Source organism: Chenopodium album, chromosome 14 (assembly GCF_948465745.1).
Source record: "Chenopodium album chromosome 14, dcCheAlbu1.1, whole genome shotgun sequence".
In the NCBI taxonomy this organism is placed as follows: domain Eukaryota; kingdom Viridiplantae; phylum Streptophyta; class Magnoliopsida; order Caryophyllales; family Amaranthaceae; genus Chenopodium; species Chenopodium album.
The window spans coordinates 22,274,302-22,294,965 of NC_137847.1; the positions used below are offsets into that span (position 1 = coordinate 22,274,302).

The window sequence follows — 20,664 nt, forward strand, 5'->3', positions numbered from 1 at the left end:
TTTACAATGACTTAAGAAAAATGCCTTATACCTTACCAAGGTCCAATAATATGAAAGTTATTCATCACTTTACCAATTCTATGCAAACTTATATATTTCTATATACTTTGGCTCATCCTTTCTTTCTTACCAAATTCATCCTTTGTTTCATTGATTACACTTTCCATAACATTTTTCCCTTGTTTAACTTGCACCACTCAAATCCATTCTTGGATACTTTTCACTTTTATCACTTTATGTTTTAGTTCTTTAAACGTTCATTTCACTAATCTCATGGAACTCATATATGTGATTTCTATAAGATTTGATCCCTTGACCTCAAGAATATAAAGTGAGAGTGATACCACTACTCCATCATTTCAACCTCTAAATGTTGCCATGCCAATGCTGACTTGTATGATGACTTTGTGTTTGTTTTCACTCCAACGCTTTCTTTACATCCTTTTTGAAATTGAATACACATGCTCTCTACATCACCTCCAATTTCATATATTCCTTTTTGTTTGTCCATTTATTTCTTGGTGGATGTTGTAATCGTCCTCAATGTATTACCAAAGTTCTCCTGTATACCTTCCAGGATCTTGAAAGAAACCAGGAATCTCTATCTAACATGATATTCTTAGGAACTCCATGTAGTCTCACCGCAAATTTGATGTAAGTCTTCGCAAGTTGCTCCATTCTCCAAGTCTCCTTCATTGGTGTTTAAACATCGCGGACTTAGTCTATCTATTTACCACAATTTAAATGAAACAATCACTCAAAACCATCACTCAAAACCAATTTAAATCAAATCCTTTTACAACTTGTCCTGTCGAGTGTGTATTTTACTTTCCTTCCATTGTATTTCCTTTCAACTTCTTACTCTTACAAAGTATATTCAACCTTTTATCTCCATGAATATTAAAATAACACATGCTCTTACAAATTCGATAAAATTCACATTCTCTACTTGATTTCCTCCATCTCTTCGAGCATTGTTGGTCGTATACTCTAGTCGCCCCAACATTTTCTTTACTTATCTTTTTCCAACACATTTGAAGAGATTGATTTCCTTATTTCCCATTTACTTTTTCGAATATTACTATTGTATCAATCCAATATATCACCTCCCTTTCAATGACATTAAATGTCTAGCCCATAGTCCTTTATCAACTCCAATTATTACCTTGTTACATATTCAAATCCTTATGTTTGAGAGTTTACCTATAACTCTTCAAATGCATGTTTCCATACAAAATTATTCCATACTTATTACTCCCCATGAATTTTCACTTATTCTCCTCCAAGGCATTCGATTGCCAAAAATCCTTGAAAATCCCTCAAAAACCTTCTACGCCATTGTCCAACTTAAAAACCTCAAACAACAATTAATTTATTACATAGTCCATAATTTACCTCTTCTATCCTTGCTACACCAACAATTACCTCTATACTTTATCACAAGGTCTCCCTAAATGGTCCTTTCTTCAATCACAACTCACTCTTAGGAAAAACTTGCGTGCAATCGCTTCTCTCTCAACATCAACACACTTTATTACAGATGTTCACATCGCCCTTTCCTTCCTATTCTTAGAATTCACCAAAATACCTTCAGTGAGAACACTGGATTCTATAAGTCCATAGAAATTATAGGTGATTCATTATCCCAAAAAGAAAAAATAAAAACTCAAATCGTCCATATCTTGTCATAAACGCCAATTTCGAAATGTCCTCCTTCGAATATACTTACTTATTATTTCCTACCCTCAATTTAACCTCATAAATAATGATGTTCAACTCCTTCCATTTGATCTGACAATCATCACTCCAATTCAAAAGATAATTACTCTTCATTGTCACCTTGATGATCAATCTTCCTAAGTCATTCTACAAATACACATTTTCATTCCTTCACTTAACAAATACATGCACTCCCCAAGGCGATATAACTTTCTTTAAATGACTTATAATAGTATCCTTTAACTCCTTTAAACAATGCAACATTATTAATCCTTTCTTCACACACAAAGATGTCCTTATATTACCTCCAAACTTCACTTAACCCCTATATTTCTTTGCCTACATTTCTCTTGCTTACATTTCTCCTCCAATCAACCAATAATCTTCTCTCTAACATCCCTTTCATATATGATATATCTCTTGTGACTCATAATTATCTCAACATTAATTATCTCACAAACAATCCATACTCAAATTACATCAATATATCTCAATCAAATTCACAAATCTTGTCATAAACTCTTCTCTTTTATGACATTTTCATATCCGTAGTTCAATATTCTCAATACCTCCAAGTATACAGTGCCTTCATAGTTTAAATTTCCTTAATTTTTAAGAGTTACTCAAGCCACCTTCATACTTCTTCTCATTTCTAAAATATTCCTTTAAAGCTTCTTTAGCCATATTGTTGACCTTTCGCCTACCTTCTTTCTTGTTTTGATCCCTTATCTTTATGTTTAGTCTCTCTTTTCTTTCAATGAACACATGAATTGATCACTCTTTATACTATTCAATCAAACTCCCAAATACGTTATCTTGACAATTACCATTGGAACTCATAGTTCACCATCCTTCAACTCGTTCCTTGGGCTCTTAAGCAATACCACTCCCTTGAAAACTTTGAGATCTTAACAACTTGGAGTACTACTCCAAAGCAAACAATCTTTTCATTTCTACCTAAGCTTCACTACATGTTCCTTCTATCTGCATGCAAGACCGGAGAACTTATTTCATGCTTGTTATCTCAAATGTCTCTCAAATAGATTGGGTGTATTAACAACTTATTCATTCCCACTGACATGGTAAAATCAACTTCCTCCAGTACTTACCATACAAACTTTCATTCACTCTTAAATTCTCAAGACACATTTTGCCTTCAAACAACTTGCATAGCTCTTTAACTCAATCCTCAAAAACTTTGGGAATTGATCTCCCTTTGGTATATAGGTGGTTTTCACTTCTTAACACTATCCTGTTACACCTTTTCCCACTATGGAATTATTGGTGGTTATATCATTCTTAGCAATCTATCTAGCTTGCCTTACTACCTTGCTCAAATCATTTCCATTATTTCTTGTCACCATACCCTTTTTTTTTTTTTTTTTTTTTTTTGTTGTTAAAACTGGTTGCTATATAGGTTGGGTTGAAACACTTAGCTTCCTCTTATTTTAATGAACTAACACCAACCAATAAACTCAATCAAGAAACAATTATTATATAATTTTAATTAAGGTTTGAGGTAAAATATTTTTGTCCTCATTCCCAATAATTCAAATGCATAACATCATGATTGATAAACAACCATAGTTCATATAATTAAACAAACAATCTAAAATGAAAATATCCCCAGGAACTGCTACTAAAAAAGGAGAGAAAGAAATGAGTAGCTCTTGGAAAAACAATAGAAATCATAAGAATGTTGAACAACTCTAAAAGAGTAGGTGAATAAATTCAAGAACTCTCCAAAATGGTAGCATTGCTATGACTCTTTGAAGTAAAATAATCATTCTCATTACCAAGGTTAAAGAATAAATACTCATAACTCCTAAATAATATGTCAATGTTCTCAAGGGTGAACAAATGACAATGTTCTCAAGGTTCAACAAAACAAAAGTCTTTAATATTTCAACATAATCATAATTTCTCAAGACTCCGATCATATATTAAAATATATATGCACAATTCTCCATCCCAAAATAATTATGCACTTATGATCATAAGAAATTATAAATCATTAATTTCACAATTTCAATATCCAATTGGTTCGAATTAGGTATTCTTTAGCTCATATAATGACTTTCATCTTTACTCATCTTTATACAATTTTTATGCTCAACTCTCATGGTTTTTTTGTTCAATCTCTATCTCAACTCAAACTCATGTTCAAAAACAAAACATATTCATCAAAATGGATAAAGAATCAGAAATTCTCCCAATTACAAGCTCTTTAACCATTAGTATCAAGCTCTTTATTCTCATACCTTTGTGTCTCAATACACAAGTGAACAAAACTCAAGTACTCATTCTTAATAACTAGACAAGGTGTCACAACAACAACTATCAAAAAACACAATACTCACACCCATGTGATGATGTGCATCCCAATATTTCTTCCAAAATACATCTCAAATAGGAAAATTAAAGCAAAAATCTTAACATAAGCAATTGAACTCTAAAAATCCTTAACATTCCTCAAAATTCTCATCATAGAAACTCACTAGGTATAGGTTTAGGGATGTTGCAAGAAAACTGGCTTAATTACCAATAGTAAACCCTTCCCATAACCATATAATACAGTTCTTGCAGAAAATTAAGTTCGGTGTTCAATCATACAATCATTTTAGATCACATATAATAATTCAGATATTACATGCTTTTATCAATAAACATTTAGTCATACAGCATGCTTGAACACCTCATACAAAAATATGCACATAGGAAAGAAATTAAATTCTAGCCCATATGCCCTTTCTTCTCCTACCCAAGCTCACCAACATGCTTATAAAAGCTTTTAACACATATTTCTTACCTCAATCATTGCTTTCCTACAAAATGAACAAACTAAAAATATTTTTGACTCCTCTTTTTAGAAATAAATTTCGAAAATAAGCTTCGCAAAAGGGCCAAAATATTTGGCCATCACAAAAAAATTCGAACATACCAAAAAAAAAAAATTCGGATGTCCAAACTAAAAATTTCGGACCTCATAAAAAAAATAAATACTTTGGTCCTCTGAAAATCAAAATAAAATAAAATAACTCGCTTTAAAACTACAGAATTAAATAAGCACTTAGCCAAGTTTAAAACAAAACACTTTACAACACGTTTTTGGTTTTAGTGGTATTAAAAATCTCAACCTAAGCTCCCAGATAACACTTTGTAACACCCAAGAAATTCCTTTCCTTTAAAATACCTGTTTTGCTCTTTTTAAAACTCAAAATAGGAAAATCTAAGACATTACTGCCATCGTGAAAACGACTAAGGCAATTATCAAAGACACACAGCGGAAGACTATCTTTAAAAACATTCCAAACAAGTCAACTATAAAGTCAACCAAAACGAAAGTAAAGTCAAACCAAAGTCAAACGAAGTCAACCTACAACTTGGAACCATTGTAGGCCCTTATTAAAACCAAACAAACTTAAAAACTTTTACGTTAGTCTCACAAGCATAATATAAAATAACTAAAGCAATAAATCACATCATAATCATATGGAAACTAAGCATGATTCGCTCTTCGCTCATGCCCCGTTATGAATATGCTTCATCACTTGAAAAGCTCCTCTCTACTTGTCCCCACTACTCGCCATTAGAAAAGGGTTGTCGTAAGGCCAAAGTAAAGACAAGGCCAAACAAACATACAAACACACAATCAGCAATGCTGAGTACAAAAGCGTAAATAAAACACACTAACATACTTTCACCCTATCATCACACAACTTACCTTGTTGCACCTGTTTACAAGCATATAACATACACAATGACCAACTAATACATAGCTACATTATTTATTTAGCTTGATTACGCATCGAACGTGTTTCCCCCTTAACCTGCCCCAATAAAGGGGTATTAACAGGAGAGCTAACCGTGTCAGTATAAAAGAACCACTCGTAAGTGGCGGAATTCTTGCGCATAATAAAATGCAAAGTACAGCGTCCTGTACCCCCAGTAGAAGTTATGGTAAAATATAAAGTCACATAACTCCCCCCCATATGCTCATACTCAAGGTATATACGTTCCAAGAGTTTTGGGACGTAATCTTTTTCACTTTACGTTATTTACATATTATTAAACTTGGTGATGAATCTCAAACCATAACATAATCAAACATCTGAATTATTCAAACAATCAAACATCCCAATTTAATTCTTTAATAATTAGTGACCACATAATATTTAATGTTGAACCCTTTTTAAATCTACCTCGGTGTCAAAGACACCTTAAATACATAATGCGCCACAAATCCTATCCCTCGGTGTTGAAAACACCTTAAGTGCACTAAGGCACCAAAAATATAATTTATTCCTCATGTACAAAGACACTTAAATAGCTCCTTCTTCATGCTTATAGCATCAATAAAAATTATATGAACCATAAAAAAAATTCCTTTTCAATATTCCAAACCAAATTAAACATTTAGTTTAATTAAATAAACCTTCAAACGTGCTAATAATAAAAATATGGTTCAATGACAATATTTCAATATCACCAATTCCAATAAGTAATTTATTTCAACCAATCATGCTTCACAAATAATTCACCAAAACCATTCTCAATTCGATCAATCCAATTCAAATCACCAATCTCATTTCAATTCAACCATTCCAACCAATTCCTAGCAAGAAACTAACTTGGAATCAATTAAATAAATCCTAGCATGTTTCTACACGCTTAATAAATTTCTGAGTACACGTACGTACCTCAATTAAGCCCTTAAAGTGGCCAAATACACTACAACACTTCTCGAACCAAGTCTCCTACATAAAGGGAAAATAATACTATGTTAATTACCCTTGTATACACAATTTCCAGCAAATTAAACTCACTTTAAACAACTTATAATAATCTGAAAATTATAGTAAAACCCTTAATTAATCTCTCTTTCAATGGGTAATTAAACCCTTTTATTAGAATCACAATTCTACTACTTTAAATAAAGGATTTTTTTGAAATAACCACCCCTCAAATCACCCTAGTTTGAAATTACCACCCTTTTTTTTTTTAATATTTTAAATAACCACCCCATAAAAAAAATAAAGTTAGAAATAACCACCCATTATCGGAGTCCGGTCAATTTTTCGTCAAGTGGGCCCCATAACAGCTATTATTTTCATTTTTTTACAGAAAAGCCTCAATTGTTTTCTCTGACTTCATTTCACCAACAACGTTCATTAAAAAAAAATCAAACTCTCTGAAAAAATTGCAAATTATCTGTAATCTTCTGCAAATAATACAAACTAAACAAAGGAATCATATCAAGAATTAACCGAAGAGCCTAATTCGCACTGATGAAAACGGTAAATAGGTAACTTTTTTTTTTCTTTTGGAAGCTAAAAGATCATTGATTAGCAACCCATATATGATATGGCGTGAGTTGCCTAAATTAGTAGTAGCAATCAAATTATTTGGATAATTGTTGGTGATTATATGTTCAATTATTGATTTAATTGTTGAATTTCACCCAAAATTGAGTACTAGGGTTTTTGAAAATTAAATTGGGGATTTGTTGAATTCTTCATAATATTGGAAATTAATCAAAATTAAATTGGGTATGTGTTGATTGATTGTCAGAATTCCTTTGGTTTCAATTGTAGGTGATATAATGTCTCTTATAAGCTCACCACCCTCCAAACAAAAGAAATGTGAGTGTGGAGTACTACTTGCCAAGCTTACTTCATGGACTTGAGAGAATCCCAGGAGGAAGTTTAGAGCATGCAAGTTCTATGGTCCAACTACTTAAACCAGAGGGTGCAAAAGTTGTCATTGGGTGGATGAAGACGATGGAACAGAGTGGCCAAAGGATTTAGTTAACTAGCTGCTCTTAGACAAGAAACTCATGAAATGTGAGCCGAATTCATTGCAAAGAGAAGTGGAGGATATGTTTGGCACAGAAGATGTTTACTAAATGAAATTGAGACCTTGAATGTGAAATGTAAATTCCTATGTAATGTATAATGACTTGCTATTTAAATGCAATATTGTAGACAAATTTATTGCAATGAATGGAAAAAGAACCAAGTACTGTTTGCACCATATACTGTCTTATATATTGCAATTAGAGTAGTGTTTCATAGTGCAAACATTACACAAAATATACATACTTAACTGTTTTCATGTATAGGCAAAGTACACAAAATGCATAGCTTAATAACTGTTTGTTTTCATACAAACACAAAAGTCAAATCCTAATGGGAAACCAAATCACAGACTAATGTTGGTTTCAAAAAAAAAAAAAAAAATGAAAGACTGATGGCTTCTTAATTTATGTTTTTGATTAGCTTCATCTATGCCCTACTTTGAGATGGGGATATGGGAGGTCCTGTTGTAGTTGTTGATGCCTCGGTGATTACTTGTGGTTGGGACATGGGTTGCTCTTGAGGAAACGTCTTGTTTGCAATACTATTGGGGCCACCTCCTATTGCACACTGTCAATCAGAAAACAGAACAAAAGATTAACTTCTAATAGTGAAACAAGTAAAATAAGAACATAGAGTAATGTATTACCTTCCTAGTAGCCCTCTCTTCTTTCTTCTGTCTTTGCTCAGTCACCCAAAGAGTCTGCATAGGTGTCCTACCCCATGTATTCTATTCTAAGGTAGCTATAGAAGCTGATATAGGAACAGGAACAGTTGAATTCTTACAAGTTTTTGCATAATGGCCAGGTTGCCCACAATTTTTGCAATGTTTCTTCCTTGTTTAGCTGTTGGTTGCTTTTTGGGGTCTTTTATTGGTGCATCCTTTGAAGTACCCTCTCCTTTTTCCTTCTTCCTTTTCTTAGACTTAGGTCTACCAGGTTGAATCTTAATCTCAGGTGGAATAGGTTGTCTCAGTTTGACCTTCTCCCAATGATTTGGTCCAGGGACAGGTTTGATTGCATGTCCATATGCCAGGACATATGTTGACAGCAAATAAGCATCATCAACATAGTTGGTGGGGTCCACTCTTTTTTCTAACAAGCATGCAAATGCATGTGCACATGGAATTCCAGTCAACTCCCAGTGGTAATAGGTGCAGGTATTACTCATTAAGTCAACTAAGACTTGATCTCCATTCAATTGTACTTCATATGTGTCATCTTTTGACACTTGGACAATGCAATGTCTTGCTACTCTTTCTAGCCCTTTAAAGACCTTGTGCACATAAGATACCACCTTTCCCTTCACTTTTTGATAAGCTACCCATTTCTCAGAGTTTCTTTTCATCATATACCTTCGGAGCCATTCCATTTGTGTCAAAATAGGTTTGTCCCTAGCCTTTTTTATCACTGCATTAAAGGTCTCACATACGTTGTTGAGTAACATATTAGACTTGCAGGTTGGGCTAAAGGCATGCCTTGACCAATGATGGGCAGGTATATCATCAAGGTATTCATATGACTCTTCAGAAAGAAATTTGATGGACTCCATGGCAACTTCAAACTCATACTTGTAAAATGAAAACAACAATAATGCAAAAATTAAGCACTCCAACCATAACATATAATACACAACAGTTGAGTTCATAGCATAAAAATCAATACATTATCATTAGCCAAAGCGTACAAAGATTTAAAACACAATCTTACCAGAGTAGTGGCTCTAGCTGCACTCCAAAAGAGCTCTTTGAAAGTGGTGCCACTGAACTGGAGCTTGAAGTTTGCCCATATGTGTCTCACACAAAATCTTGTTTCAGCTTTTGGTACAACATGGTTAAAAGCTTCAAGCAATCCCTGTTTTCATGACATCATCAACAAGTTATTTGTTAAATGAACTAATTAATGCAATACAAAGATAATTCATTTAATAAGCACACACTCACCTTTTGCCTGGCAGACATGAAAGTCCAACCATAGCCCTGGTCTTCATCACCAAGATCCCTCATTAGCAATTCTAGAAACCACACCCAAGTGTCCTTATTCTCAATTTCCATTGTAGCCCATGCAATTGGATAGATGTTGTTATTACCATCTTTCCCAACTGCAACAACGATTTGCCTTGGGTAGGCTCCTTTTAGATGGCATCCATCTACACCTATTAATGGTCTGCATCCAGATATAAAACCTTTTGCCAAAGCATTCAAACAGATGTATAGCCTCTTAAACCTTGGTGGTTCTGGATTCTCAATTCCATTAACAACAACTGAACAACCAAAACCTGGGTTGTACTTGATGATTGCTTGACAATAATCCCACACTCTCGCATATTGTTCAGCTGCGGATCCATATATCTCAAGCTTTGCTCTAGCCCTTGCCATCCAAGCCTTAAAGTAACTAACACTAATCCCAAAATCAGATAACACTCTTTGTCTTAAACTCTTAATCTTCCATGTTGGATTAACCCTAAATTCTTCTAAATATTTCTCAACCAAGTATTCAGCAGTCAACATACAACTTTTCTTCCCTCTCATACATCTATGTTTTAATCAAGCCCTTAATTTGCCGTCCTTCTTCATTTGGAAACCTTCTAGCATTAACCTTAAACATACATCTTATACCCTTAACACACTTACACATATGCATTTTAGTCCTTTTTGAATCCCAATTACAACTACACCTTCTTTTACAATGAACTGTAATTTTCTTCCTATCATTATGTAAAAAGTAGAACTCATACCTGTTCTGCATGAACCCTCAAAGCCTTCCTTAAGACAGTGATGTTGATGAATTTCTGACCACTCAGAAGCTGAATTAGCTTCTTGAAGTCTGTGATAGCACTAAACCAAGGGCAATTGTCCTAATCTTCATCAAAGCCATGAATGCTCCTCAACTCATCAGAATCATAATCTTCTTCTTCATTTAGCCTCACTTCAGTAGCATCTAGTTGATGACTAAGCTGTGAAAACCTAACTTCAGTTTTACCAACCCCATTATCAAACTCATTTATAGCTTGCTCCTGTTCTAGACTACTATTCACATCCCCTGATGTTCTTCAGCCTCATCATCACTTAAATTCTTCTCCTCTTCCCCAACATTCCAATGTATATCCAAATCACTAAAATCTATAGTTTCAAAACCAGAATCAGATTCAGACTGCACCACAAGCTTCCTCTCCGTCCTTCTCTTTCCCTCTCCTGTCCTTTCTCCCTTACCTTTTCCCTTGGCAGTAGTTATAATATTGTCACTACCAACCATCTGTTCATTTTGCAATTACATGACAAGAATTAATTAATTTATTTTTGGTAGAAATAATGTAAAAAGCTCTTATTTTACAGCAACAACACTAACCCCAATTAACCAAGCCCCAATTAAAAGATTTCCAGTTACCCATTACCAATGATAATCAAATCCTCACAAACAAAGTCAAACAATTCAAATCTCTATTTTATTGACAAAATATTAAGCAATTACTAGCACTAAATGATTAATTATAAACTAATACATATATTAATCAATTTTAATTTGACTAGGGTTATGCACAGTTAATAATTAACCCAAAATTCAACAAATTGCAATTCTAACATGCATTAAACAACAAAATAAATAACAAATACGTACCTTTCTCTACTTGGAATGAACCCCGCTCTAAGCTTCAGATCCACCTGATGGTCCCCTTGCTGTTGAACATGATGAGTAAAGCTAGCGTCTTTCGCTTTTACCACAACAAGTATGTGACGCAAGAACAAAGGATATTGGCAGGGATTTTTTAACCAAAAAAGTTAGATAGGGATGCAGAAGGATAAATTCATTAATGGAAGAAAGGTGGAGGAATTTAATGTAGGAGGGAGAAGAAATTCAATGCAAAGGCTTGGAGTAGGCAGAGTATTTGTTACTTAGGGGAAATCGTGAAAATAGAATAGAAATAAGGAGGGAAACTAATTAGGTGGCCCACTTGACGGAAAATTGACCGGACTCCGGCAATGGGTGGTTATTTCTAAATTTATTTTTTTACTGGGGTGGTTATTTAAAATATTCAAAAAAAAAAGGGGTGGTTATTTCAAAATACGGTGATTTCAAGGGTGGTTATTTCAAAAAAAATCCTTAAATAAAGTTCCAGCAATAATACTTTGTTAAAAACTCCTTAAAAACTTATAAAAATCATATCTTTATACTTAAATTATCCAGAGAAACATTTGAGTATATTAAAGCCGAAATTAATTTATACAAGAACCCTAAAAATCAAGTCTTGAATAATCAAATACCCTAACTTTATAAAATCATAAAATCTGAAAAATAATATCAATAATAATAATCTGAAATTATACTTTTAAACCAACAAAACATAATTATGATACTAATCAAACATACTTTGAATAATTAAAACCAAAACCCATAAATAAAATCATCAAAATAGCTAGAATGAAAAGAGGAGAGAGAAGGGAGGAAAAAGGTGACCCGTGGTGGTGGTGGTCGGTTGGTCGCCGGCGGTTGCTAGGCGGCCGGAGGTGGCTCACCGGCGTGGCTGTGGAGGCGGCAGTAAGAGGGGTCGGCAGTGGGGTTTCCTTCATGGAAATCTCACGTAAGAAAGGAGGGAAGGAGAAAAAGAAAAAAAAAAAGAAAAGAAAGAAAAAGGGAAAATAACTTACCTTGACCAATTGTCTTTTTGTGTGGGAAATTTTGGGGATTGAAGGAGTATTTATAGTGTAGCATAGGTTAGGGTAAATTTTGGGCTTATAAGAATTATAGACTTGGATGATGAAATAGTTATCCCAATTATAAAAATAGGATGATCGGGTTTATTATGAAGATGGGCTACGTATGGATTAAATATTTATTAACCCAAATATTAATACTTGTTTTATTTATAATCTAATAATTAAAATATTTTGACCCAAAATATATTTTATAATTAAATAAATAATATATAAAATACATTAAAAATACGGGGTATTACAATGGTTGAGGATGGCATTGTTCTTGGTCACAAGATCTCTCACAAAGGCATAGAGGTAGACAAAGCAAAGATTGAAATGATTGAGAAGCTTCCACCTCCAATTAATTGAAAGGAGTGAGATCTTTCTTGGGGCATGCCGGGTTCTATAGAAGATTCATCAAGGATTTCTCTCTTATTGCAAAACCTCTCAATGATCTTCTTAAAAAAGATGTCATATTTGTGTTTGATGATAGATGCTTGGAGGCTTTTGACAAGTTGAAAAAGCCTTGATCTCTACTTCCATTGTCCAAGCCCGAGGTGGGATTTTCCTTTGGAATTGATGTGTGATGCTAGTGACACGGCCATTGGAGGAGTTTTAGGTCAAAGGGTGGATAAAAAGCTTCATGTCATCTACTATATGTCAAAGACCCTCAATGGAGCTCAAAGGAACTATACAACAACGGAGAAGGAGTTCTTAGCAATTGTGCATGCTTTTGAAAAATTCCGTTGTTACTTGTTGGGTTCTAAGACTATTGTCTTCACGGATTATGCGGCTCTTAAATATCTATTTGCCAAAAAGGAATCTAAGCTAAGGTTGATCTGTTGCGTGCTCGAGCATCAAACTTTTGACATTGAGATTAGAGATAAAAAAGGAGAGGAAAATGTTGTGGCGGACCATCTTTCTCACCTTGAAGATTCTCAAATCCAAGATGATGGTTCCCCAATTGAATATCGGATGCTTGATGAATCCTTGTATGCCGTTAATGTGAAAGAGCTTCCATGGTTTGCCGACTTGGTAAACTATCTTGCATGTGGGGAGTTTCCGCCTTCATTCTCCAAAAACCAAAAGAATAAGCTCAAGAGAGAGGCCAGGCATTATTTGTGGGATGATCCCATCTTGTAGAAAAGAGGAATCGATGGCTTGCTTAGACGTTGTGTTCCAAAAGAGGAGGTGCCAAGTGTGTTGAAAATGTGCCATTTGGATCCTAGTGGCAGTCATATGGGTGTTTCTAAAACCACCACTAAGATTCTTCAAAGTGGTTTGTGGTGACCTCATCTCTTTAAGGATACATGGGGTTTTTTCAAGACATGTGATCGTTGTCAACGTACCGGGAACATCTCGAAGCGCAATGAAATTCCTCAACAACCAATCCTTGAGTTGGAAGTATTTGATGTTTGGGGAATTGATTTTGTGGGATCGTTTCCTTCTTCTTATGGGAACCAATACATCCTTGTGGCGGTGGATTATCTGTCGAAATGGGTTGAGGCCATTGCCTACCCAACAAATGACCACAAGGTGGTGATGAAATTGTTTAAGAAGATCATTTTCCTAAGGTTTGGTGTTCCCAAGGCGGTGATTAGTGCTAATGGCTCACATTTTGTGCATAATGCTTTTCGGAAAAATGTTGAAGAAGCATGGGGTTCATCAACGTTTTGGTCTTCCTTACCATCCTCAAACAAGCGGTCAAATTGAGGTGTCAAATTGTCAAATCAAGTTGATTCTTGAGAAGACGGTTGCTAGAAATAGAAAAGATTGGGCGGACAAACTTGATGATGCCTTGTAGGCATATCGAACGGAATTTAAGACCCCTATTGGCACCACTCCATATCGTCTTGTATATGGAAAGTCTTTCCATCTTCCGGTGGAACTTAAACACCGTGCTCTTTTGGCGATCAAGAAAATCAACTTTGATTTAGCAAGTGCGGGAGAGCAACGGTGGTTAGGTCTTAATGAAATAGAGGAGCTTCGCCTTGATGCATATGATTATGCTGGCACTTACTAAGCGCGTTCTAAGGATGCTCATGACAAGCTTATCGAGAAAAAGGAATTTTGTGTTGGTGACTGGCACTAAAAATTGCTCGAGCATTTGTAACCCAGAAAGGAGCGGCCCCCTGCTACGTTCCCCTTAAGCGCACTCTTACCTCTTTTCTCTCTCTCCTTTTTCATTTTGTTTTAATTTTCTTAGTAGTGTTCAAGCATTCTCTCTATTTTGGTTGCTATATTTCATCATATAATCATCATTCTTCAATTTTCTTAGTTTATTATTCCTTCAAATTCTCACTTTTATGCTTTGAAATTGATTTTCTCTCTCCAAAGTTGAGAACTTTAGTATTGTTGATTGGGGTTATTGAAACTTGCAAGTTTGTTGTTATTTGGTTAAAGTGTGCTTAGTTCTCCATTTCACTTGAATTAAACCATCACTCAAGGTATGAAATCTCTATTTTAATTGAATTTCATGTTAAATTTCACACCTTGTGTTTGTGTAGTTGAATTTGAATGTTATGATGTACTCTTTAATGGTGACTCAAATTTCCCTATTTTATGACCCCAAATTTTGCATTCATGATGATTATTGGTGAATTTATGAACTTGTGATGCTATGATTTTGCTTGATTGTGCTACTATTTTGCTATCACCATTATTAGTCTTCACCTTCCTTGATGTGGTCATAGGGCTCATGAGTGTTGCTCACCCTCTTTGTATGATGTTGTTGCTCACTCTTTGTTCTTAATTTGTTTGTAAATCCTTGCTTAAATTGTGGTTTGAATGTGCTTACATACTTGCTATGTGGCCTATTTTTCATTCTAGCTCAATGATTGTTGTGGCTTCATTGATTTTGGTTATGCAACTTGTTGTGAGCAACATCTATTTCATACCTTTGATATATTGCCTTGGTTTGTTTGTGTAGATGGCTCCTCTTTATCGTCCCAAACGATCCCGTGGCTCTAATTCACGTGAGGTGGTGCCACAACCACTGAATGTGAGTGAGACCTACGGTATTGAATTTACATTGGGATAACTTTGTCGGCTCTCTTCCTGAAAGCTTCTTTCAACAAGATTCTATGATCGTTCAACGACTACAAAGCTTGGTATTGATGAAGATGTGAGGAGTTTGGCCCGGAATCTTGGGTTGGAGGACTTTATTTGCTTGAATGCTCTGACTTATGCTCGCCTCACCTTCAAGTTCCTCTCCTCTCTTGAATTACATGAAGAAAAGGCGGATGGTGAGACTTTTTGCACATTGATGTTCCAGTTGTTTAACAACGACCATTCTATCCCTCTCTCCTTTTTCAATGAGATTTTCAAGCTTCCCACTCCTTCGGATGCTTCCGAGTATATCTATCCGGCTTTTGAGGAGTTGCAAAACAATCATGGTTACAATGAGGGTCGATGGTGGTAGCACATCTCAGTTGAGGATTCTTACCAACCTTAATACTCCAAGGCAGCCTCGATAATTCACCCGGCTTTGAGATACTTTAATTGGTTGCTCACTTATGCCTTTTTCTCAAAGGAGTGTCTTGGTGCAATTTCGAGGGAAGAACTCAGTTGGTTATGGCTAGCGGCTCATCTTGACGATGATATTGGGGTCATTGATTATGAGACTCAGTTGATAAATCAATTCATCGACATTCGTGATGGTGTATTCCTCTTGGGGAGCATTCAAATGGGTGGTTTGATCACTATCATTGCTCTTTCTCTCAACAAGAAGTAAGAGAAGATGATCTTGTCCCTTGAGCCCATTAGGGACCGCCGAGAGAAGTCCCCCTCCGACCTCCTCAACATATATTCTTTGATCAACCAAAAGTTTTTGGAGCAGACTACTTAAGAGGACTTGTTCATTAGGAAGGTTTCTCGGACTACCGATTGGTGCCCTATTCCTCAACTGGAAGCCACCGCCCATTGCGTCGACACTCCTCTCCCTTGGTGGCCCAACAAGTGGCCCTCAACTCAATATCCGTGCCAATCCTTGTGTTCCTATTCATACTCTCCCTCCAGAGTTGCCGCCGGTGTCCCGGGGAGGTACACCTTTGATCCCTTCCTCTTCATCTTCTTTTTCTAATTGTGACTTCTCTGTTTTACATGCAAAAGATTCCATTGCTAATGTTTTGAATTCTTCACCTTTAGGGAATGACTTTGTTCTAGGCTATGATTATCATGCTAGACAAGTGTATGAAATGCATGTGATGAGGGGGGAGATTGAGCCTTATGTAAACTATCCCTACCTCCCGGTCCAGCAAGGACCTATACCTCAATGGGTTCCGCATGACCCGACCCATGGACCTAGTTTGTGTTATCCCTATTGAGAGGGACCCTATGTGCCCCCCCATGCGATTAGGGGGACCTCTCCGACCTCTTATGACTATAAGAAGCCCGGAGGCTGTGACTTTGCTTACGACCCAGCTAACCCAAACCCATTTCCTAATTCCGAGACTTTCGGTTGATGGGGGCTCTCGGGTGAGCCGGTTCTAGATGATTGGTCCCATTATTTCGCTAGGGACAAGGCCCTGAGGGATAGTAGGTTGTGGGGTAAAAGCGCGATGGAAGTGGATGATGTAGTTAGCCATGTTTCTTCTAAGGTTGGTAAGGGGAGTACCCATTCTACCCCTTACCATAGTGCCGAGTGATCCCATATTGGCTACCCTCCATTTTATGTTTGTTTTGCATTGTTGTTTTTGTTTTACCTGCTTTGCTAGGTTTTGGCTTGGGGGGGGGGGGGGGGGTAGCTCATTCTAGGCTTAGGGGAGTATTCTTATGTTTGTTGTGCTGTTTTGGTTTCCCCTTTGCCTCTAAGGTTCACTACGATTCTGTCTTTGAGTTTATGTCTCATTTCTGCTGATGATTTATGATGATGTTTCTGTCTGATGTGGTTATTTTCTGATGATGATGATACGATGTTGTTCTGTTGATTGATCGTTGTTTTCTTATTGGTTTTTTGTTTTCTGGATGGATGGGTTTTCTCTCTGCTATATGATTTTACTTCTCTGATTATATGATCATGTTCGTCTCAATTTAGTTGTTTCGAGTTTTTGTTTGGAAGTTACTAACAATTTCTTTTTGTATATAGCTTTTTTATTTTTTACTTGGACTCTTATCCTTGCTTTCGCTTATGGAGTATCATGAAGGTTTATGTTTCTTTGTGTTTATATTCATTAGCTTTGCTTGGAGTACCCGCTGTGATCTTTCTATTTCTTCTTTCTCTTTTACTTTCTTGTTTGCTTAGAATAATTTATTCTAGGATGAGTTGATTGTTCGAGGATGCTTGCCTTTTAACACCTTAGAGTGTTTGGGGTCTTTGGCGATGTTGCCGAATGACCACTTGTATGTCGATTGGGTTTTACATGTCTTGCATGCATTCTTGCGCATTTATATTTCCTTTCCTTTCCTTTTTCTTTCTTTTCTTTTTCCCTCTTGTTCTCTATTTTTCTTCCAAATATGAAAAGACAAAAAGATTTTGAGGCTTTTTTTATTTATTTATTAGCTTTTGTATTTGGACATAATACCATCCGAGCTTTTGCATTTGAATGAATAGCTTCCTATGTCGTATCAGTGTGCATGTTTTGAGAGTATCTTTGTTTGACACTAGGATAGGGTATGCTAAGGTAGCGGTTTAGACCTTTTGGGGCCTTGAAGCCGGATTCCATTGGTTTGTTGTAAGATGGAGTTACTCCCTTTAGTGGATTTGATGCTAATCGTGAGTTTTCGCTACAACCATGTGAGGTTTTATTTCTTCTTGCTTTCAACATTTCTTGATTGAGCGGCGCATGGATCCTTGGCTATTGTGTACTTTATCTAGAATTTGACTTTTATCTCCCAAGATCACGACCGAGACACTTAGGATGGACAAAGGCATCTTTTCAGGGTGGTATTTTACTTTTCTAGGATAGTTTTCTCTTCTTTCTTTTGGGTTTACATTTTCTTTCTTACTAACCATTTGAGCCTTATACCCTTCTTTTCAAGCCACATCTTTAGCTTTTGAGCCTTTTGTTTCATTTTTGTTCCCATCATTGGTTTTTGTAAAGCATTGGTCTCTATTGTTGGAGTTTTGGTGGATGTGATTGATTGTATGGTTCTTTCAATGTAAGCAAGTTTGTGTTGTAAATATGTTGTGAATAAAAGGCAAATGCAAGTGAAAAAGCCGTCCATAGTTAAAAGAGGCGAGGACAATTAAGTTAAAAAATGAAAAAAAAAATAGAGAAATATGAGAAAATGAAAAGCAAATTCAAAAAGCTTTGGCAAAAGTGATAAAAAGTGAAAAATGAAAACGTTCACAAGTATTTTGATGTGAGTGGTTTTCTCCTAAGCATTTAGGACAATGCTTTATTTTAGCTTGGGGGGAAGCATTCTTGCGCTTTTTGTATATATGATTGTGATTTTGGCTTTGAATAAGCTTGTGGCTGTTGATGTTTTTGTTTAGTGATTACTAAGTTTTGGTGTTGAGATTTGACCAATCTTTGCTTCACAATTTAGGTATACCACCAAATTTCGAATTGTAGCCTACCCTCACCCTTCTCGCCCTTATGTTACAACCCTTTTTCAAGACCTTTTGACCTTTGTAGTTGAGTCACAAATCGGTGGAGGGAGATGTAGGTCAAGCTTATAGAGCGGTATGCAATAGACGAGATGTCGAGTAGCCTCAAACTTCTTTATTTTCCGGTTCCTTCGAGGAACCATTGAGATGCTCACTAAAGGTAGATTTGAAGCTAATTGGGAGAATGTGGTATGAATGGTTGGGATGAAAGTGGATTGTGCCTCATTAGTTCTCTACGCTTAGCATACCTTATGTTTCAATCAACCTTAGATACCTTGGAACATGTATACCCCTATCATACAGAAAATTGTTTATTCACTTGCATTTGATTATTTGCAAAAGTCCATGTCAAAAGCTATTTGTTTGAAATTTTTTATTTTACTTTCTTTCAATGTTTTTACCTCATTTTTACCAAGAGTTATCGGTCAAACTCTTAGGATACCCTTGCAAGACCTCACTCGTCCTCATTGGCGAATTTGGGGTTTAAAGGGCTTGTTGTAGTTAAAAACAATTGTGATTTCTACAAAAATGAGTCTTAGTGTATATTCTTATCTCTTTCTTTCCATTTTTTTGTTTGAATAAATCTTTCATCCTACTTCTTCTTGCTTTGTTTTTCTCGAGGACAACTTGGGGGAGTTTGATGAGTGTCATTTATGGCACTCATTTAACCTCTTTTAGGATGATTTTACATGGATTTTACTTCTCTTTTTGTAACACCCCAATAATTCTCCCTTTTCCAAACCACTTATTTAAATAAAAATAGAGGAGAACCATTGGCATGTTACCGCCACGTGTTAAAACGTTAAGGCTTTATCAAAGTATTGCAGCGGAAATCCAACTTTAATATTAAAATAATATAATTTAGAAAACCAATAAGTCAAATCTTACAAATTGGAACCATAAAGGCCCTTATTAAAACCAAACCAATATTCCAAAATCCCAAAACATAATTAAAATAGTAAAACATAAATAAGTTCAACACAAAGAACGAATACTCTCAATCACACCAATCCCTTGACAATGCGTATATCAAATCCCCGAACTTCACATCATCAAGATAACCTGTGCGATACTGCTCCCCAATAATACAAGTGTAATAATTGGATCATCACAGGGTCATTGAAAGGCGAAGGCCATGACCAAAAGAAAACACACACAAAAGCACGCAATCAGCAAAGCTGAGTACATACAAGCTACAACATACCAAACCTAGCATGCTCAATTAATTAAAGTAAATAAACATACAACACGAATTCATTAATCAAGACTCCACACTTAGACAATTCAATTGACTCAACATACTTACTAACCAATTCCAAACACTTGACTCATCATATTCAATTTAATAAATTTAATTTAGTTTGGAGTAAGCAATAGACCAGGTTGTCCAATCCAGGTCCCAAATGACCATTTGAAATAAAAGTTTAGCGCGATGCAAGAATGGGCGCGACTCCATTCTCACAAAGTTAGTCTAGGATAATCAACATTACTAGCTCAATTAAATAATGTAGTTCAAAACTACATAACACATTGTACTCTGAAAATAACCTTTATCAACTCAACCTCGAATAATAATACAAACCTTTACTCAACTCTCTATCCCGTAAGTGTGCCATGCTCATTGTTCTATACCTAGCCTTGGACATGGGTAATTCGAATAAAACCAACAAGTATAAAAACTTGAATACTCCCAATAACTAGAAAACACCTTGAACCAGACCACATACGGGTCAATTCCCACTGTAGGGGACCATAGAAAAATAAATAATAAAGATTGTACCTCATTCTTAACTCATGATCATTATCTCATTACCAACATGCCAAGGACTAAGGTCTATAACGCCGAG

At 35.6% G+C, this 20,664-nt stretch overlaps 1 protein-coding gene across 1 annotated transcript; it reads right to left on the reverse strand.

Annotated features, from left to right (window-relative positions):
* Positions 1–8,318: 8,318 nt before the first annotated feature.
* LOC145577905 (uncharacterized) lies at positions 8,319–10,104 on the reverse strand. The gene is made up of 3 exons (XM_081635325.1): positions 9,517–10,104; positions 9,284–9,427; positions 8,319–9,143 (listed from the first exon to the last, which is right to left on the reverse strand). The coding sequence occupies exons 1-3, from the start codon at positions 10,102–10,104 to the stop codon at positions 8,319–8,321; spliced, it is 1,557 nt and encodes a 518-aa protein (XP_081491451.1).
* Positions 10,105–20,664: the final 10,560 nt, after the last annotated feature.

Coding starts and splice junctions, on each gene's coding strand:
- LOC145577905 (XM_081635325.1), bottom strand. CDS start 10,104: ATGAGAGGGAAGAAAAGTTGTATGTTGACTGCTGAATACTTGGTTGAG. Junction 9,428..9,516: donor TCATGTCTGCCAGGCAAAAG/GTGAGTGTGTGC, acceptor TCATGAAAACAG/GGATTGCTTGAAGCTTTTAA. Junction 9,144..9,283: donor CAGCTAGAGCCACTACTCTG/GTAAGATTGTGT, acceptor TCATTTTACAAG/TATGAGTTTGAAGTTGCCAT.